General features: G+C 38.2%; 1 protein-coding gene across 5 annotated transcripts in view; it reads right to left on the bottom strand.

The window, feature by feature from the left end:
* The window catches only part of taok3a (TAO kinase 3a), a 60,326-nt gene that overhangs the window by 22,831 nt on the left and 15,280 nt on the right, over positions 1–22,215 (bottom strand). For all 5 annotated transcript variants that reach the window (XM_067520974.1, XM_067520975.1, XM_067520978.1 and 2 more), the window contains 9 exons: positions 15,477–15,606; positions 9,054–9,287; positions 6,944–7,015; positions 6,062–6,163; positions 5,694–5,739; positions 4,213–4,309; positions 3,488–3,601; positions 2,878–2,969; positions 2,645–2,738 (listed from right to left, as the gene is read on the bottom strand). In XM_067520974.1, coding sequence (XP_067377075.1) covers positions 2,645–2,738; positions 2,878–2,969; positions 3,488–3,601; positions 4,213–4,309; positions 5,694–5,739; positions 6,062–6,163; positions 6,944–7,015; positions 9,054–9,185 — 749 coding nt within the window. In that variant the 5' untranslated portion in view covers positions 9,186–9,287; positions 15,477–15,606. The remainder of the gene's footprint in view (positions 1–2,644; positions 2,739–2,877; positions 2,970–3,487; positions 3,602–4,212; positions 4,310–5,693; positions 5,740–6,061; positions 6,164–6,943; positions 7,016–9,053; positions 9,288–15,476; positions 15,607–22,215) is intronic.

Here is a 22,215-nt window from a genome sequence, read left to right as displayed (position 1 = left end):
AGCTTTGGCAGAAGATGCAAGGCAGACACTGATGCCTTTAGGCTGCTCTGAGGCAGGTAGAGAGCAACATTCAGCTCCCTTTGGCTGTGCAGAAGATACCGATTCTTGCAACATGTGAGGGAAACAAACACATGCATGACTCTGCATGCCTAGGACCTAACACTTCACTTTCATACCATACTAGTGATAGCATGAAAGAAGTACAGAGTGGTAAATTACAGCAAGACCTTCAAACATAGTACTAATATTTCAAAAGCGCTGTTACTTCCAAAACAATCAAGTCTTACACAAAACAAGGAAGGAGTGGAACATTTACTGCTTCACTAATTTCCTGCTTGCATCCATTATTTGGCAACTACTCCTCTATACATTTCTAAAGCTAAATATTAGATAATGTATATGAATGTGTATACTGAGTAATTAGTTTCTAGCTAACACAAATGATATTGTATCTGTTAAAAAGTTAAATGGTTAGGTGAGAATACATGAGACATACCTAGGGTATGGCAGATGGCCTGAAGTATTCAGTAAGTGTTAAAGGGGAACTTCACCAGTTTGTAATGCTAATAAACTCCTTTCTGCCTTCCCTATATTAAAATTCTTAAAAACACCTCTATCCTTTTAGCAGAGAAATTCCTCCAGATGACAGTTTCCATAGTTCTGAGCAGCAGGTCAACCAACACTTTATAGTACGAGCAACAAGAGGACACTATCTGAACTTCAACAGTCCTCTAGATTATGTTGTCTGGATGTGATTTCCAGCTGGAAACAAAGATATTTTAATATAGAAAAACTAGACAAAAAATGTTATGACATTCATATACATTTACTCCTCAAACAAGAGCCACAGGAAGCAAGAGGATAATAAGTGAAGTTGCCCTTTAAGATTCAAGTACTAGCTAGCCAGTATGACTTGTTTATAGAATTGGTAATGTTACTAAAACTGACTTTTCCAAGCAATAAGATTTATAATATTTTGGGTGATATGGGATCTGACACAGTTTATTAAATTATTAGATGAAGTAAACAGGGAAACATCACACGCTGAGATGATATCCAGTAGCACAACTAGTCTTGAAAAAAGACCAACACTGCAGGATAGGATGGTGTTGTGAAGAGACAGCAAAGAGCTGTTTAAACCCTGCTGGTCTGAATTAAAATGCTTAAAGGCTTTTTTGATGTCTGGAAGGACAGTCTCTGGAGAATCTATTAACATCTACAGTTATGAGCTGTGAGGCTGAAAGCAGCATAGAGTAATGCCTAAAGCATTTAATGTTTAGAACACGGACTATGTGTATAGAAACAACACAGGTTTTACACCAAAGAAAAAGTCTGAATTTGATCAAATATAGTAATTATATTGCCTTGTTTTATTGTTGATATACAACAAAAGATGCCTTTTAATTCAGCAGAAATGATCTGTCTTTTTATCCGATATTTCTTTACCAGGCAATTACATAGGGGACTTATGAGAGAGAGTGTGACCTTCCCTGTCCCAGGGATCACAGGTAGTGCAGATTAACAAAGCAGCATCTTACCGTAACCGAGCCCAGATCGGATTGGGATATATTATTCACTTTTGACTGGACGCATTGTACTGTATAAGCAGTTTCATTGGCTTTTATTTTGTGTGACTTTTTTTTTTCTCCCAGGGAGAGTAGCATTTTTGGCACGAATTGTCAGATCACATATTGGCTGCATTTTGAAAAGATTAGGCTTTTATATTTGCGGGATGTCAAGAAAAAGTATTTAGGTTTCCCTCCAGAATAGCGCTAAAAGGATAATAAAAGGACAGTAATACAGTTTCTATAAAAAGCCTCCCCTGAATCGTGGTCAGTTTAATTTGGCTTTCGTATAATAACATAGCATAAATCTACATTGAGCAGGCCATCCTCAAAAACTGAGTGACCATGCAAGAAGCAGACTACAAAGGGATGCCACCAAGACACCTACAGTATGATTCCTCTGAAGGAGTTACAGGGGATGTGGCTGAGATGGGAGAGACACCAGCTGAAGATTTATGGGAGAGTGGGAAAGCTAGATTTTGGCAGAAAGCATGTAGGAGACTCTAAAGTTAACTGGGAAAAGCTTCCATGGTCCGATAAGTGATCTGTTGATCACAGGACTAGAAATAATAACTGTTGAGGAACCTATTAAACGGTTTTTGTCCGTCATCCCAACCACAGAAGCTTGTAACTTCTGTAGAGGAATTATAGGTGTCTTGGTGGATTCCCTCACTAGTCACTCTGTCTTTGAGGACAACCTCCTGTAGTCATATTTATACTTGTGTCATATTTCTGCCATTTCTTATTAATAGACTTAAACTGTATGCTTTCCAGCCATCCCCAGACTTCTGCTTCTCAATAATCTGGGAGGTTGCCTTGAGTTGTTTTTTTGTCTTCGTGGTGAAGTTTAAGGCTAGGACTCGGATAATATACCTTCAGAAAAATCTGCTTTCACGTTAACAAGTAATTTTTGGGGGGCATTTTTAAAATGAATGAACGAACAAACAAATAAATAAATAATCCAAATTAAATTGGCCATGGTTCACAATGTGGGAAAAAACAAAATAATGTGAAAACTTTCGAGAGGGAGAATGTTTTTTTATTTATGAAGTGTGTTTTAGGGAGTGTGTTCAACTTACCACTCATTGGACTGCAGCGTGGGAGAGTCATTCTGGGCGATGTGATATAAGGCACTCATGGCGTTCATGTTGAACAAAGGCGGTTTACGTTCCGCTAAAATAAGCAACAACAACAACAACCCAAAAAAAAAAGATTGAGAAAGAGATACTTTTGGAAAAGGGCCAATTAGTGATTTTGATTCTGACTGTACAAGCCAATAAATGAAAGGACCAACAGGTAAGTGTATTCTCACCCAGTTCAATACAGGTGATCCCCAGAGACCAGATGTCCACTTTACCCTCGTACTGACCCTCGTCCATGGCTAGGATGACTTCTGGAGCCATCCTGAGGACAGAGAGATACACATACAAATGCACAGAGTTTATTGAGTATGAGGAAAATCCATGAAAATGTCATAATCTGCTAAGCCTCTCAGAGCTTTTAAAAGACTCTGCAATGATGTGATAGCAGCTCGGTCTTTATGTGTTTCTGAAATATGAAGTGTGACATATTGTGTGTGTGAATTTAACATGCTGAGGAACATGACAAAGTTGTGCACTGCTGGCTGCTCATAAGAGTCCATCACTAGACCAGCTATTTATGTGATGATTTCATTTACCATCAAAGCTGAAGAGCTGATGATTTCTGTATGTGAGGCAAACAACAAAGAACAATACAGAAGCAGTTGTAATGACACTGGCACAAAAAAAAGGTTCTACATTTGTGTACAATTTATCACATCAAATTGCCAAGGTGCCACTATTAAGAACTCACTTATTGTATAAACAAACAAAACCAAAAGGAGCATTGAACTTTTCATGAACATGTAGCCGTTTGTTTGCTTATGTGCTGTGCATACTGACCAGTAAGGTGTTCCCACAAAGGAGTTGGCAGGTGAGGCAATGGAAGCAGAGCCGAAGTCAGCCAGTTTTACCTGACCCAGCTCAGTCAGCAGGATGTTACCAGCTTTCACATCTCTGAAGGGGGATAAAGAGAGTGAGCAGATGAAGAGAAGAACTGGGAATACCAGGCAAGAGAAATGACATCAGTTACAAGGATTAAGTAGGCATAATACATAGTAGGCTGGAAAGCTATAAGTAATGTAATGTCATGCAACAGTATTAAGGGTTAAAACACAGCATATGAAACAAATTAGTCTTCATTAAATGGTGACACATGTCTAAGGGAAGAAAAGGATCGCTTCTTCACTTGATTTTGTCAAACTGGTCTCTGGTGTGGTGTTACAGAAGTTATACTATATTGCTTTTAATTGGGTTACATCATACATTTGTGAATCTCTGCAATAAGACATCTGATGACATAGAACAGTCACCATGATTCATGCAGCATCATTATTGGATGCCCATCATATCTGTATGCCATAAAATATAATACTGTGGACATCTGTGAGGCAGGAGGGTTACTTAGGCTTCACAATTAAAATTCCAAGTACAAACATAAGGTTTTACAGCTTAATTAGCCAAGGCAAAGGTAAAGAAAGAACACGAGTGTATCTCATGTTTTGTTTTTCCAGTCACTGTAAGTTCCTACTGGGAAATGTTTGAATCAAGGAAACAAAGTGACTTACCTGTGAATCATATTATGGGAATGTAGGTACGCCAGTCCTAGCAAGGCACCATGGGTAATGGCAGCAATTTCAACCTCTTGGAGTGGTTTCTTATGAACTTAGGGAGAAATAAGCAAAGTGGAAAGGAGTATGATCCCTCTAAAGGCTTTAATTATGTTTAGGATAATGAAAACTGTTCTACACAAATGAATCAGACTGCTGCATATAGTTACTGTATGAGTCGCAGACTCCAAGTCTAATCAAGTTCATAGAAACAACAGTTGTCATATGAGCTTCTAAGGAGGCTGTACTGTATGTGGACCTCTGCAATAACAGAGCAACTAAATGCCAAGGCAAATAGTTGAAGCAGAACTATGAAATATTGTAAAAGTTTAGGTCCCAGAGGTTATGACTGTATCTACGTCAGTAATGTCTACACACATAGGTGGTGAAAATAACACTTCGGGCTCAGGTTGTGAGAGTTTAGTGGTTGAAAAGTGCAGGAGGTAAAGCTCTTAAAACATCCACTGTTTCTTTACAGAGAATAGTTACCATTAGCAGAGAGAGGGGGGTTTTAGGGATTAAGTCCTAAATGCTTTATCAAAAGCCCAGAATCCTGCTCAAAATCAATTTGTTTGGTATCATATTTCCCTTCAAACTGAGCTGGGAGACCAGTGTTACAACAGTGTTATTACTGTGGCAATCTATCCATCTACATATCATGTTTCTGAATTAAAATTTACTTGTGCAGTGAGTTTGAGAGATAACTAGAATGATGGCTTGCTGCTGGCTAGCTCACCAGTTAGCATTGCCTGGTTTGACTGTGTGTTTGAACAGAAATAAATACAGTAGGTTTCTGTGTTGGAGTTTGAGAGACGTGCATAAGGCCCAAAAGTTAACAACATCTGGCTCCACCTCTGGTAGTTACGTTAGCAACAATGCATATATAGTCATCCATCTGTATGCATCTTTTAAACCAAGTACCCGATGTTATACTACAGGTCAGACCACAGAACCATGGTAAATTCATTTATAAACTGGAAAACTCTAGAAGAAGGTTAAAACTACAGGCAAAAGATTACTGAGACTGGTTTTATATGCCCTAGCTCATGTAGAGTTGAGACAACCAAAATATGCAATAAAGTTAAAATTTTGCCTAAGGCAAAAAGTTTTCTAAACCCACCACAGAAGACAAACTATAGGTGTAATAGCATGCAAGACTCCCTTGGCTCTAGGAAGGCTTCTCTCATCACTAGGCTGCATCACTCCTTCAAACTGGACTGCTTTTAGCGATTACATATTCAAATACTCAAACGTCAATAAAGGAATAGTCTGACTGAATAGTCTCTTCACTGTTAAAACTGCAGAAAAACCTAAGTGTAAAATAGAAGTTTTGACCGAGGTGATTTCCTTGATAATTTTTAAGATAAAGACAATCTGAAACATATTTATATTTGTAAATATTTCTAAGTGTGTGTGCAAAATAAAATAAATACACATACCCTCTAGTAAATCTGATGCAGAGCCAAGGCAATACTCCATCACCAGCTGAAATAAAACAACTGCAGCTGAAAAACATGGCATGTACTCCACCATAACACATCCTTAATGATCCACTTATGCCAAATTCAAGTTTATAAAAGCGTATGACTGCAGACTGATCATATATGTTGTCTTTAATAGAGACCTTATTGGCAGCTGCATGCAGATAATAGTATGGAAGCAGGGAAACACAATTAGAAGTAGTAAAAAGAAAGGAAGTGGACATACAGTAGAATAGGAAGTAGAATAGGAAAACGCTATAAACAAACCAAAGTGATACAAAGAAGACAATTAAGACGACAGGAGCTGTGGAGATGGACCCACTAACCCAGGCAGTGTTGTCTTTCAAGTAGCAGCCTTTGTACTCAATCGTGTTTGGGTGCCGCAGCTGTCCCAAAAATTTGACCTCCTTAATGATGTCCTGCCACTTCTGCCAAAAGCAAATTCAGACATACAGCTGGTTACACACAAAAAGTACAAGCACACTAACATGTAAGTGGACACTGCTATGATGATGCAAGGGTGCAGCTGGTCCCTCTGCAGTAGGCACTTGCACAGGTAAAATTGCTTTTATCCATCTATTGACCACTGTGTATAGACAGGAAAGTTTTAAATAGCATCGCCCCTGCATAAATAACAAAACGCAGGAATAAAAATGCAATAACTACAATGGAAAGCTAGCTTTCTGCTTAACAAAAGAGCTGATGAAACAACCAAAGTCTTCAGCTGGTTAGGAACAACCCAAAAATGTAACGCACAAGCCCTTGCAGAAAGCCATTACTCACAGATTTCAAAAACAAAATTTACGACCACAAAGATATGGGCTCACATTAAGATGTAGGGTGAGCTGTGATCACACAGGATGTATTCTGAAATACACTTCTGGGTAAACATATTCACCTAATACAGTCATAATTGTTGTTTGCATATGGTAGTTACCAATTATTAGATGATTTGTAATTACTTTTTGTAACATTAGTTTCATCAGGGTAACTAAGTATTATAAAGAAGAAATTTCAAAATGGCAGAATCTGACAAGATGGTATAAAACTGGGTAAAATAGCAAACAGAACAGCATAGCTTGGCTTTTGTATGTTGAACTCCTTCTCTCACTGCTTTGAAACATTTTCTTTCATAATAGCCTAACCAAATGCCCTCTTGGTCTTTTGTTTTGATATGGATTAGAGGTGCTCTTCTATGTCTTTCTTACTTCTGTGGTCTGCTTTCCATTATAGGACATCTTTTTGATGGCCACCACCTCATTGGAGTAGGAGTTACGTGCCTGGAAGAAAAAAAAAGGAAGACATCAGACAACATTTAAGTCTCTATTTAGGTCTTGAAAGTTGGAAAAAAGTTAAAAACGTAGTTAAAGACTAATCCGCCAAACAGATACATTAATCCTCCTATAAGACTGATGTTTTTGGGGAGGTTCCCAACTATAGAGCCAAATAAAAAGAACCTGACATCAAAAAATCAAACCTTACTTAAATTGTTATTAAGTAAGAGTTAACATGCTGCCTTACAATATGTAGTGAACCTACAAAAAGGTGTATCTGCCAAAAGTTCGAAAGCCAAACATTAACATTTTCATCAAATTACAAGTACAGATAGAAATTAATACAGTATGTACAATAAAATGCAAACAACACATTTTTACAAATATATCAAATGTATTATTGTGCTATATTTCAACAAAATTATACCACAGTAAACAAATTGTGTAATGTTAGAAGAAACTGGGTTCCACTGCATACAAGTAATTCCGGCATGATCAAGATAAATCTGATTTATTCATAACATAATGCATGGACAAAGCAATACATCTGTATTAGAGTGATACAGCAGGAGCAGACTCCCTCATTTGAATTTAAAAAAAATTCCAACCTATTAAAGCACTCAACATTGGTTTATGTACATAAGTGCTGCATGTTTTTTCTGTAGCTACTGTAAGTGTTTGACTTGTGCACATCCATTGGCCATGTTAAGCCTATGGTGTTAACGTCTGAGGCAGTTGGCCGTAGGAATAGCAAAGCTGTGGCTCAGCTTAAGCCCTCGTCTCTGATTCATCCCACTTACAAATGAAAAGGAATTTAATGTTGAGATTCTCATAAAATTGCAGTAGTAGCAGGCTATATAAAGAGTATTCCCACCAAACTTTTTCATTTGATTCCTATGTTCTTGTTCCTGACATTTCATTATTAGCTGTTTTGCTTTAGGGTTTATGCTATACTGTATGACTATATACAAACACACACACACAGAACTAAATGATATGTAACAACACTGGTTATTACCACCTCAGGCAGCTCAGTGGATCTGTGGTTAATATTGTAGTCTCAGTGCAAAGTCGAATGAAAGTTGGAAATCATCAATACAAAAGGAGAAAAGGAGAGAGGAGGAAAACTGAGAGGAAACTGAACAGTAATGGAGGACATGAAATGAAGAGATCTGAGAGACCCTGATCGTTTTCACCCCCCTTCCACGAAGCTCTATCAAAAGATTGATGAGTGATTTGTGATGATGAAATTAATAACAAAGGCTACAGAGAACAAACATACGGGATGTGTTTCCATTTAGTAGGTAACACTTACAAGGTGTACAATACAGTGAATTGAGAAATGAATATGCATGGTGCCTAGTTAATAAATAAATCAAAGCTACAGTCTTATTATTAATGGTTGGCTAATGACTTTTTAAATGGTCCAGTCACTAGTTTACAATGTATCTTTCTTTTTGAAGTTTGAAACTCAAACTAAACTTCCAATAAATTAACTGCTACACCACGAACTGTCATTTTCTTCCCAAGAACCAACAACTTTTAAAACTTCTAAAAGTGCAAATAAGGTCCAGTGTCACAGGCAGCTCAAGTGAACATTGCCAATAAAGGGAGAGACACTGAAACACACTTCCAAAATAACTTCAAAACTTAAATTCAAGAGGCAAAAGTTAGAAGTGCAGGTGCATGCCAGTGGTGTGAGAGGATGTATGGGAAATGCAATGGGTGAACGTCGATGGAAACAAACAAATGCACTATGTTCAATTACTCCACTTTGTCTGAGCAAACAATGCCATCAACGATTATACAGACAATACAAAAGGAGAAGTTAAACTATTGCAAATACCTGAGAAAAAAACGTTCTTATCTGACATGTTGTTTAAACATGGCCATTAGAACAGCATGAAGCCATTTTTTGTACTTCAATTAAAGATATAATAAAACTTTGTTCCATATGGGACATTAATGAAGCCCTTTAGTCTGTTCAGTGAATCTTGATGGCCTGTGGAAAATAAGCTACAGAAAGCTGTGAATTAGTGCTTACAAAGTAGACCGCCCCAAAACTGCCATGTCCGATCTCGTGCAGGTCACAAAAGACATCCTCTGGGTCATCTTTAAAGAAGAGGTTGGCCAGCTCGGGGTCCTTCAGCCCTCCTTTCCGTGTAGATGACGGCATTATGGGCTGGACATGGGCTAGGCGCCACGAACCACGCTGACATACACACTTCTGCTACCACCACCAGATATCCACGATGGACCCGGCATTGGCCAGCTAGACCTGGGAAAGACAACAGCATAGAAAATCAATGAGCTTTACATTACATTTATGGCTGTGCATTTCACTTGTGCCATTTGTTTGCTTTAGGGTTACTGCAAATATTCTATTCAGTTAAACAACTGCCGATGGCAGAAATCAACACACTCCCTTTTTATCATTTTAAAACTTAAATGAAAGGGTGTAAAGTGAATTATTATGTTAGTGTTATTTTGATTTCTATGTAGTTAACTAAGAACATGCATGCTAAAGCATTAAATTACACTGACGTCTACACACAGACACACACACACACACACACACTTGGTACAACAATACTGTGTTTAATCTAATTTTACTTCAGAGTTATATGGAAGACTATTAGACTTGTGTGTTTGTATGCACTCCTCACTATTAGTGTCTGTATGTGTGCATCTCATGGACAGCTGATAGGAAAAAAAGGCAAGTCATATGATGATGGCTAGCTGTCTGGTCCTGCTGCTCATCCAAGCTACAGTCACACTTGCTCACATAAACATGCGTGTGTGCACAAAGACACACAAACACACACACTTGACATCTGAAGCTGAATCACCGGTACATCATTTCCACACATGTACATGTAACAGTTGCTGCTGTGTGTGTGCAGACACATAAAAGCTGAGGGTTTTGTATCACAAGGCTGCACCCAGGCCATAAAGCCTGTACACATCCTGGACACCCTGCTCCAGTTAGCTTCACTGCACATGCAACATACATGCACACAGTCTGTCTCTCTCTCTTGCTCACTCTCTCTCTAAGCCAGATGCAGCAAGTATATTAGGAAAAGCCCAGCCCTACACAGATCAAGCTGACATACAGGCAGAGGCAGCAACACATACAGGCACCCAGGCCAAGACACCAAGCATCAGCATCACCCTAATCCTTTCCTCTTAAAGGGATCTAAGCCATCATACTCACTCCACTCAAAGTCTTAAAGGCAAAGTCTTGTGCCCTCTGTTCCATGGCACTAGGTGCATACAGAGGCCAGGCTTAAGATTAAGGGTATTATTTTAAGGACACTACATTGTCTATACAATATTTATTTTATTTTACTTTATTATTTCAGGTTAGTTCCAATGAGAAGTGACCTCTATTTTGCAGGAATGCCCTCATAGCATTGACACACTTGCACAGATTCACACCTAGAAGCAGTACAACTGCAGTCTGACCTGTTGGCCACTGGGGAGCTGGGTCAGTTGGGATTCAGGTCGCCTTGCTGAAGGTGCTGTTGAGCCAGGTTTAAGCAGTGGCTATTTACTTGTGCCACGTATCTTTAATGGGAATCTCCATGCTTGGGAATACAAGGCTATAATCATGAGAAACCTGAGCAATGATATTAACTAGATATCCAAATTTAGCTTTTTGCTATAAATACTTTCACATTGCATTTGGTTTATTAAAATCTAAGTTATCATCAACTCATGGCTTACCCATTTTAAACTAAGATCCCAATATTAGGTGAGAGAAGTGTTTTAGCGGCAATACGTTATTTTCCTTCCATCCCTGTGACAGAAGTGTGACGAATGATCAATGAGCGGTGGAGTAGAGTAGAGCAGCGTAATACAACCTGTAGAGTTTTTCATATAAAAGCTGTTTTCTTTTATAGTCAAGAACTTAAGCATTGTCACTAAATGTACTTAACACATTTTAAACTAACCTCTTCGAGTTTTGTTGAACTGTTCTCTGCTGAATGTACACAGCCATACATTCAAAGGGGAAATCAACTTAATTCTATTCCTTCCAGGAAAGTCATCATTTTTATTCTAAATGTTCATTACACTTACAGTAACCAACAGTGTTCAGATTGCTTATTATTTACATGATGAATTAATTCAATAATTACAGTGGTTAATTGATTATTCACATTTCTAGCTCTAACATTAACACAATTGCCAGCTTATTTAATAGATTAGGTCCTGCCAAAAACAAACAAACAAAACAAAAATCATCAAAAAAAAAAACAAAGGGTATGTGATCATGTTTATGTCTGTGTGTATTCGACATGTTTGTGAGAGTTTTTGGCTGTTATTCTTCCGTGTTTCATAGTGTGCACTGCTGCTTTCTGTTTAACTGTAATTTGTGTGTTTATCTATGTGTTAAGTGAATATGTGTGTGTGTGTCTCCTAGTTGCATCAGCTCTGTCTGTTTCTCATCTCTCCTGCATGAATGCTCCCGATAGCTGAAATACAGCTTAAAATAACCTTCCACTCTCTCCTCATGATAATCACACCTATACACATTTTGTGTCTTTAAAAAAATTATTTTAAAAATAAGACAGAATTGATGTTACAAAATAATAGAGTAAGATAAATGCAGAGAGAAAGAAAATGTTTGACAGAGACACAAACATAGCCCTGAGAATGAGCTGGCAGCTTTACCTCATGTGACAGAGCTTTCAAAGCGGATCTAAACCACTATGATGGAAAGAGTTGGTACACGAGTGAAAGACAGATAAAAATGGAACAAACTTTGAAGTCATGTGACCACTCTAGAGACTACACACCTCTGTTTCACCCTCTTTTTTAGTCTTCCTCCTCCCCTTCCTCCTCTACTAAGATGTTAGAAGTGATGCAATGTGGCAACAACAGGTTGTAACACAGGGGGCTCGGTAAAGCTGTTACTAGTCCAGCAAAGCCCAATGTTTGGACAGTTTGCTGAGGGTGTGTGTGTGTGTGTGTGTGTGTGTGTGTGTGTGTGTGTGTGTGTGTGTGTGTGTGTGTGTGTGTGTGTGTGTGTGTGTGTGTGTGTGTGGCCAGTTATGCTAGTCTAGACTACCCACCCACACACCCACTCTGATTGAGTGACACACCAGTGCATGCTTGTGTGCATACCCACATATATGTACAGTGTCATGCTAGTGTGTAGAAAAGCACATATGCTAAAGAATTCACACTCACAGACCAAACGTTTAATCTGTCTAAGCCATTTGCCTAATCGGCTTTCTCTCAGCACAATACCTTTCACAGATCCAGAGTAAGTGCACACACATACGGTAATATCTAAAGTTTTTTAATTTTTTATGAAAATTTCAACACAAGCTAGTGTTTTCCCTTATATCATCATCTTCTAGTAACGTTAAGAAGAAAAACGCCACATATCAAGAATAACTAAACAGTGACTGTTAGACAATATTCAGTGATAAACTACAATATTAGGCTACTAAATCAATCAAGTTAATAAACTCAGCAAAATAAATCAATGGATACAAGATCTTAAGTGTATGTTCTTTAGAACGAGGAAGCATAAGAGCTAAATGCAGGCCAAAGTTCAATACACATACATGAAAAAAAGCAGAAACACGGAAACTAACAAACACATTCTTCCACGCCAGGCCCACCGTTAGTGTTTGATATGAATATTTATGTGCCAACTTATTGTAGGACCAAGTCCAATCCGGCTGATGGATATGGTTCTACTGTATATTTTGTGCTGAAAATGTCACATTTAAAATGGGACACACACACACACAGCTGTCCAGGGTCCTTGTACATTAAAGGCAAAGTTCGATCTGCTCGTACTTAAGTCAGTATTAATGAAGAGCAGGGTTTTTTTTTCTGTCACTGTGTGTGTATAATCCAAGCTTTTGTTAAAGAATCCTGATCATTACGTAATTCCTATTTATTGTCCTTTTACACATTTGTGATTAGAAATGGTGATTTGAATCCCAGCAAGGATTCCCACAGTCTGCCTAATTCCTGTTCCTGCCTAAAGCTGGAAGAGTGGGGGGTGACGGTAAGCTGCTAAAGCCCCTGGCCACACACACAGAGAGGCATAAGGACACATGCTCTCAGTGGCATAACAATTCATATATACACTATATGTCCATACAATCTGTGTATGTACAAATATTAAAACATCCACGCAAGCACATACTGTATTGTCACATATACTTTTACACATTTTTGTCAAGCTGCTTTTCATTAAACTTAAAATCATACATCTCAAAAATGTTCATATGCCACATGACTCCATATCCATGGGTCATGTATGTGGGAGACCATTTCATGTTTAACTGTGTTTCCTGTTATTTGGCTAAGTTAAACATTTCTCAATCCATTAGCAAATAGTGTCTCTAATTTTTTTTATTTAAATGTTTTTTTTTCTTTTGACCAAACAAAGCCAGTATTGTAGATCTACCTGTTGTCCATTTCTGAACTAGTCTCTCTGTGTGTGTCTGTGTATGTGTATATCTGTATGCTTTCTCTATGAATAGGGTTATGAAAAATATAAAAGTTTATTTCATTACACAATGCTAGCTTGAATTACTAGCCAGTTTAAGTGTCTACTGTGATAGGATTGGGTCCTATAATTGAAGAACAGAATGATTAGCACAGAGACTATGTGTGGATACAGTATACATAGACAGGTATGCACACTAACACAAATAAAATTGTCCCCCAGTGGGCTACTATGAGGTGAAAGGTTTGGTTTCAGAGATTAAAATCTAAAGCGCCTACACCACATATAGCAGGACATTTGATGTAGCAGCTGAGTTTTACACTGCTATATTTATAACGATATCAGCACATCTCATTTTTGATCAGCCAAAAAGGACACGTCATACCCCTTCTCTGATCGCTGTACTGGCTTCAAGTAGCCAACCACATCGGGTTCAAAGCTCTTACTCTTAACTAGAGAGTGGTCCGCTCAACTGGGCATATTCCTACCTAAGCACCCTAATCCGGGCCTACAGTCTCTCCTGCCCATTGCGGTCTGCCAACAAATAGCATCTGGTGACGTCCTTTCATCGTCTGGCAAATGACTAGATGTAAATGTAACTTTTACAAACCTCCACTGCCTGGAAAAGAGGTCTTATAAAGCAAGTAAGTGAAAAGAGCTGAAAGGGTAGACTGGGTGTGGAGACCCTTTGAGCCTTTCTGATTGTATATAGCTCTACTCTGCCCTACATTTCACCTGTCTGAAAGTCGGGGGATGACCACAAATTTGAAAGTCAGCTTTCGTATTGCCTTGAGAATCATTGTATATAACACAAACATGCTCCCTCTACCACACCCAAATCCCAGAAGCTCATTCTCCACTCAGAGGGTGACTATGATTGGTGACAGATGATTTGCCCATGGCACAGAATCTTGACACAGAAACTTGGGTACACACGCCTGACTTTTACGCTGAATCCACTAATTGGTGTTGGCTCTCTGGTTGATGATGACAACTTGATAGAAGGATTTATGTTACAGCCCAATTCACTAAAGACTCGAGCCACAGACAAGTATCAGGCAGCCTTCAGTCACTACAGCTGAAAGATGTCCAAGCAGAACAATGTTCCATAAAAAACGTAATATAACCATTTCAAAACAAATGAAAGCAAAAACCACTAGTATTTTAGAAATAGGCGTTTAGAACAAAACAAAATCTATAATAATACGCTACCATAATTCGCCTGCAATATTTAATGGCTGTGTCTAAAGTTTGCTAAAGAAAAAAAATAATTAAAAAAAAGCAGTATTGCTCCAAAATGCAATTTAAGTCTATACTGTTGGCTAAATTATTCTGTGCAACCAGGCTTCCGGTTTAAAGTATATAACTTCTTTTTTGCATGCTGCCAACGAGGAACCTCAAAGTGTTATGTTGCAGCAGTCTCCACGCAGGAATTTACATGTGCGCACACACACACACACACACACACACACACACACACACAGTATAGGCCAGAGAAACATTTTCCTACTTCCAGGCTCAGCTTTAATTCAGTGTGACAGTGGGTCGGTTAGCTGTTATGTACATCAGAGAGCCAGCAGGGCAGGGAGCTTTTATTATGAGGCAAACAGGGCCCAGTTTACCTCATACAGTGCAGCCAATGTCTGCACTGGCTGGCTAACTGCAACATCAAAGGGATTTTGACACACATACAAACAAATGTCTTTGGTGTGCAAAGAGCAAAACAGTATAAGCTGCGGAGTGACCTTAACGAGACAAGCGTGAGTTGGTCTGTCAGAGGCCCCCAATGTCTGTTTAAGACAATGACCTGTTTAGTCTGTCACCTATTTGCTTAGATAACTTACATGCAGAAAGTTGTGACGAAATGAAAAACAATCATAACAAAATTATATATAAAGAACAAGAACAGACGTGATCCTGGATGATGTGGCACTTTTATGTAGTAAAATTACAGATCAGACAGCATCGAAATGTGTCAAATGTGTGAATTACCTGTAGGAAATGTGTAAAGGTGGTGTTGGACGAGCCCGTGTCTCCTTCTCTTCCTTCCTTTCTCTCTCCTCAGATAAAGTCCAGGGTTGACATCTTGCCAACCTTCCTCATGACTGGAATACTACTGTACCTGAGATTAGAGAGAAGAAGACAAAGAAAGGTTAGTTTGTTTAGTTAAGATCTTATGACCACATTTAACTTAAAAAATTGGGTCTTTAATGATGAATGGATTAACTACTCCACTGGTTCACAGTCCTAATAACTGGCCCCCTGCACTGATTGTTGTACCAACTATTCCATTCCCAACACCTTGTGATTACCTACAGTAGATAGTTCTGATTGACTGACCACACCTAATTCAGGTGGTCTGTAGTGGGTAGAGCACTAGGTGGGTAGAAACAGTTGGAAAGCAAAGGATCGCTGAGGATCTGGGTTTGGAATCACTAGCCAATCAATCAATCAATCAATCATTTGCCCTCAGTAAATACCTCTGGGCTGTAGTTTACATTTTATACCAATATTTTGACAAAATATTCCCAACCATTCCTGACATGACTAGCAGCCTCTAAATGCATCTGCAATGCAATATTTTGTGTTATGTTCCACTGATTAAGATTTTCGAAGAAATTTGCAGTGCTACTTTACAGCATAAATGGTTGCTGCATTGGAGCTCATGAAACATAAAGGCAGGAAGATGTACTGTAGGTGATTTTCTTCCAGCACAAACAGGCAAGGCCTTTAAATGTCCTCCAAGAGCAGATGGTGAAATGACTGACCAGCTAATGAAAATCTCTAAAAAGTGTCATTTATTAAATCAACAACTGTAGAATCCATAGCAATTTGTCCTCTTTTTGTAACATCATGAAATATTATAGAGTGGAATAAGTCCTAAAACCTAGAAGTCAGGTTAGCAATTCTTTTTTGCACTTGTAACTTGTAACTTGATTTGTTAAGCGCTTTAAAACAACTAGGTTGACCAAAGTGCTGTACAGGTTAAAAACATTAAATAAGAAGTAAACAACAGCATAAAATGTGTGCAACAAACAGATAACAATAAACAACAGACAAAATTAAATAATGACCAGATAAAATAATGTTCACTCAGACTGTGTCTGAGGCCAATGAAAACAAGACTTCCGGTTGACTCCTCCCAAAGTCTATGGTGTTGGTTAAATGCTTCAAATAAGGTTTGTGGTTATTCTACAATATAAATTTCCTCAGTAAATGCCCCACTCATGTGAGAGCTTAAGCTCACCACAACTAGCTACATCTAGGAATATTAGGCCGTCTGTAGAAAATGTAAGCATGCGAGTATTTGTGAACATGAGTTTTTATTTGTGAACAAAACATGTAAGTATCATAAACTTCTGCCATGGAGCTTATTTTCCACAATAAAACCAATGGAAAAAATCCATTGGTTTTGTCAATGAACCAGAGAGCGGCCAACATCTGGGTTGGCCTACAACAACACCTTCCACAGAATCTTAATATAAAGAATTCCTAGAAGTTTTGACACCAACAGTATCATTATTATATGATATACATATCTCCACAATATGCTTCTTAGGAACGGCATGTCTTTAAGTTACTTTAAACCATCCTTATGCCATATGATTTTCTACACCTGCTTATTTATATTTTGGGTCACATGGAACCTGATGTTTATCCCAGAGTACACTGTACAAGCGGTATTTCAAAATAAAATGTCTTGGCAGTTTAAACAAGGGAAGTGCCCATTTCAACCTGAACACATCCTCATTCTGTCTTGCAAATACATGAGTTCAAGGACACTTTACAGAGCTGTGGACAAACAAGATTTCACACATCCACAAGCAAGCACAAATATAATATTTAGCTTTCTCTCACACGCTTTAAATCTAAGCTAGGCAAACTGCAGAGCACTGTCAGTTACTGGACTGCGTTTTGTTTTGACAAGCAGGTAGTGCAGTATTCACGACATGACCCCCCCGAACACAGCCTAAGCCTAAACTAGCACGCAATAAAAGCCAACTACAAGCAGCCTGACAATCAGGAAATACAGTAGATCCGACTTTCAGTGCCCTGAAAGACCCTGTAACCTTTGCTTTGAGTTACATTTAATTCCTTTGTGGTATTAGACTGGAAAAATAAACTGATTTTACGCTGCTCTTTTGACTTGTTAGTTTCACACCCCCCACTCTCTTCCTGATCCTGCCGAGTAGCAGATTGGGTGCTGTGAGGAAACGTATTCAATAATAAAAGGAGCAGATAGAGGGATAGAGGAGAGGAGATAGATAAAAATGTATTGTGCCCCATCTGAGCGTCCCTGAATGATTTATAACACAAACTGACGCTTGCATGAGCCTCTGGGAAAGTTGTGGCTGCAGCCCTCTTACTCCTTGCTCACGCCACTCAGCTTGGTACTTGTGACCAAGATATAGATAAATATAAAGAGTAAGTAAAATTAAGTGTATGTTTCTGTATGTTACACATTAATTTTCTAATGGTCTTAAGTTATTTTAAAAGATATGATTGGAACCTATACAACTTTCAGCACTGCAGCTTTTATTTCTTTTAAGTCTTAATTTTTTGGCCAGTTAGTTAATTAGTCTCAAGTGGTTGTTTATTTCACAAAGTGTCAGAAAATGTTGAAAAGGCCTATCTCAAGATTCTGGAGTCCAAGATGACATCTTCAGATGACATCTACATTCATCAGATTAACTGCAGTTTTAAAATGTACACTTTTTCTAAAACATACGTCTAAAACATTTTTCCATTTTAAAAAAAATAAATAAAAAGTACACCATTACCACAGGAAAGGTCAACTGTGGTGTCTGGTGCCAAGTGCTTGAGAGGTAGTGGTGGATGAGGCACACTATGGTAAAATCCATAAGCCATAAGAGGAGAAAAGAAGCTGAAACAGTGACACAGAAGATGTGATGTGCCATAAATGTTAACAATACGAAAACGACCAGTGAAAAATGAGAAAACAATAGGATGTTCTTTAGGTTTCATATGCATGTTTTTGGGTTCATAGAACGCCACTATTCACAAACATTAAGACCAAGTTAACTGTATCTCCGAGTTGTTTTGCCATCGTTAAGAGACTGAGTTTTAGAACTTCAGAGTGAGGAAACTTGTGAAGCCAGATCAATGTAATGATTCCTCCTCATTCCAGTGCCGGTAGGGTTAAGGCCAAAGAATGTAGGCTCCAAAAGCTACTGTAGTAAGATCAAAATCACATCATCCCTGACGTATTATACCACAGGTTTTCAGACAAAGATCTTGTTCTTTGGCTACTGATCAAACTCCTGATATCCAACTCCTACTTTCCATTCCTCCAGTTACATGCTGTCATATGAATCATAAATCCTGAGTCAATTTCCAAGGCACAACTTGGCCACGCAAACCGTTTTAACAACCCTGCATTTAAAGGTCTGTTTTTGGCCAAAATAATCCTATAGAACAGCTTTTAGGGGGCCTGACCTATTCTTCAAGTTAAATATAATTTGGTTATCAATCAAGGACCAGGGTTCTTGCAGTTTGTTTCTCTCCCCAAAAGTAATTAAAAACATGATTTCAAATTATTTAAAAAATATTGACAACTAGCAAGCTCCCTGTTGCAGGTAACCATGATGATGTGACTTCCTGGATGAAAACCTGTGTGTGAAAACCTGCAAAGGTGTGAATTCCCCTTTGTAAGCAACCAATAAAATAACACTTTGGGTGAAAATAAAATTGCTTTCTACCCAAGCGTATGCATAAACAGGCAGCATAGTCACTGTCGCTGTTTACATACTTTCATGAATACTTTGTATATGTCTTGATGATTTTAAGAAGTTAGCCACAAGGGACAGACTTGGGCCTCGTCCCTGACCAACAGTGGCATTTCTTTATAACTTCTGCTTCTAAAAAAACTATGACAACATTCAAAGAAGTTAGTGTATTAATATATCAAGGGGGATGCAAACTTTTGAATAGACTTTATTTTCAATATTTTACTAAACCAAATCATTTGTACCAGCTGAATGTGCATTATTATGGGGTTTAGGTTTAAGTTTACATCCCCTATATGCCACTTCTGTGTAAGGTTCCTAAAAATTTGGCTTTTTTGGGGGGGGTCCCCTGATATTTGGTTGAGTCATTTCATATTAATGCAGAGTCAGCTGGCACAAATGTTCATTATCACCAGAAGTAAAAAATAAAAGTACATAGTAAAGATTGCATTCCTCTTGATAAATCTCCGTAAATGTTTTCCCCATAAGTTTCCACTATTATCATTGCCATTCTGACAGTACTGCCCCACAGGTGTTATGCAGAACTGCATCTCACACGTACGTATCACCATTTTCCATTGGCATGTGTGTCGTTAACAGCTATTATATCTTAAATACCTAAACAAAGAAAAACTGCTTACTTGCTATTATTAGAACAAAATATATGCTGAACTGAATAATTCTTAGATGTTAACCTTAATAACTGTGTTAACATGCAAGTAAGTAACAGGGTTACTCACACAAACAGAATTTACATGCACTTAAGAAACCTGGTTACTGGAAATCCCCTGAACCTGAACAAAGCAGCACACCTCAAACTTACAGCCTGGCTCCCAGATTGCAACTGTATAGTGACAGAAAACGCCGCTCTCTGGCTTTTCTTTGTGTGTGTGTGCATTCATGTGGAAGCAGAATGACAGCACAGTTTGAAAGAAACAACAACAACAATGAAAAAAACGATAGACAAATGCAGACACAAATGACGAGGAACTTTTCAGCTTGACTTTAGGGTAACTTTGTTTTAAAAATGAGGCGACGCTGCCCCATAATGCAGCCTTTTGTTACACACATGCACGGTTAGAGATAGCAGATTAAAAACCCGATTACAAATATACATGGCAGAGAAATCTGTGTTCTCTGACAGAAATCTACCTGTGGAAACAAAGTTTCCAGAATGGTCTACTCCGATTTCAGAAACCAGCTTTCCTGTTTACATGACAATTAAAAAAAACTGCTTTGCAGAGAAAGTCGACGGCAACCTGGTTACTTAAGTCCATGTAAACCCACTGAATGTGCATGGAAAAATGACCTCATACAAACATATAACAGGTTATAATACTGAATTTCATCAGTGATAATGAGACACCCAATAAATGCCGTGAATGATGACGACTAAAGTGGGCTTTTGATGAGTCATGCAGGAGGTGGTAGGTGTGATTTTAAAAATCACATGTCCCATAGTGAAATTTACATAAAGCTGAGACAACCAAATACGAGGCGATTTCCACAATACGCAAAATTTTCTCTGGATGAAAATAAACTAATCCAGTGAGACAGAAAGAAACTAAACATTATGTCCCGATTATCTTGCCAGAGAAGCATGGTGTGGATTTTTATAGAAGTGACTCATTTTGAAGAATACACGCATACACATACATACTCTACGCTCCAACACGGGATTTGGAGTCTTTGGGGCAGCTCTCATCTCAGGAGCTTAGTGACACTACTGAGACATGCATGCATTCTACAAACACACACATACACACCGCAGACTGTTACCTTCTCAAATTAGCTTTAAGGCTAATGCGAACTTAAATGTGGGTGTTGGTGGATTGAAGGACAAATAAAAGACAAATGTGGCCTATCCACTGACTTAAAACCCTGGGCCAGCTCTAAAGCTGAAGTTTATGTGAGGCAATTTCTCCTTGTTGCCTTAAAGCATCAGCAGTCCACAACCTCACAGTGGCTACTCCACTTATGTTGTGGATCTTAAAACGTTGAACTCGGAAATCGTGACCTTTTACAGACGACTATAGTAGATTTCCATCTTGCTTCAACGCTCTGATCAGAGACAATGTTGTGAGTCTTTTAGTCATGATTAACTACAACGGAGGGAAAAAAAAAAAAAAGCAATCATTATCAGGAACATGCTTTTCTCTTTCGAGCAATGATGGAGCCTTTTACAAACAGACGTCCATGAAAATGTTATCCAACTGGTTAGTAGTAGAAATGTGATGTTATGCTGAACAGCTACAGTAAGCATATTCACTTGCATTCAACCTATGATGTGTTATAGAAGTGTGATGTTCCTTCAGCATGGTAACACCTGTCTGATAAATATGAGCCAGCATGTAATTTGCTTTGCTTAGAATTGAAGAAATTACACATACCAACTCAGCTCATTATTATGAATGGTGGACTAAGAACATCATACTGTGGATTAATGAAGTAAATAAAAATAAAGAAAATGAAGAGCTAATGGTGCAAGAACCATCCTTTTGGCAAAGCAGAATAGTACAGCTTTATTTTATACCCTTTCCTATTGATGCAGATTTACAGTGTGTCAGTGCGATATATTGTATAATGGGAAAAGTTCATACATAACCACCACACATGAAATCTTTCACATGTGAAATCAAACTGATTTTTTTCCTTATTTTTTTTAATTAAGACTTTTGTGAAGTGGCAGCTATGCAATATTAAGATGGTCAAGGGTATTTGTGAGGTACAGTATGAGGGAGAAGCAAGGGGCTTTGGGGTAATGATAATCTCTTTATTATTTTGACCTGTGTTATTTTATGCTTCTGAAACTATATAAACATTGAACATCAACATATAATTTTATCAGCCACTCAAACACATACCAAGATAAAGTAAAGTATCGTGCACATAGAAAAATTTCCCTTCAATGCAATTACCTTTGCTGACTGGTTACATTATTTGCTTGACACCTGAATTTATCAGTAAATGAATTATTCTAATGA

Source organism: Channa argus, chromosome 11 (genome assembly GCF_033026475.1).
Source record: "Channa argus isolate prfri chromosome 11, Channa argus male v1.0, whole genome shotgun sequence".
NCBI classification, from domain to species: domain Eukaryota; kingdom Metazoa; phylum Chordata; class Actinopteri; order Anabantiformes; family Channidae; genus Channa; species Channa argus.
The sequence above is the reverse complement of the archived record's forward strand: the minus strand, read 5'-3'. Positions and strand labels throughout refer to the sequence as shown.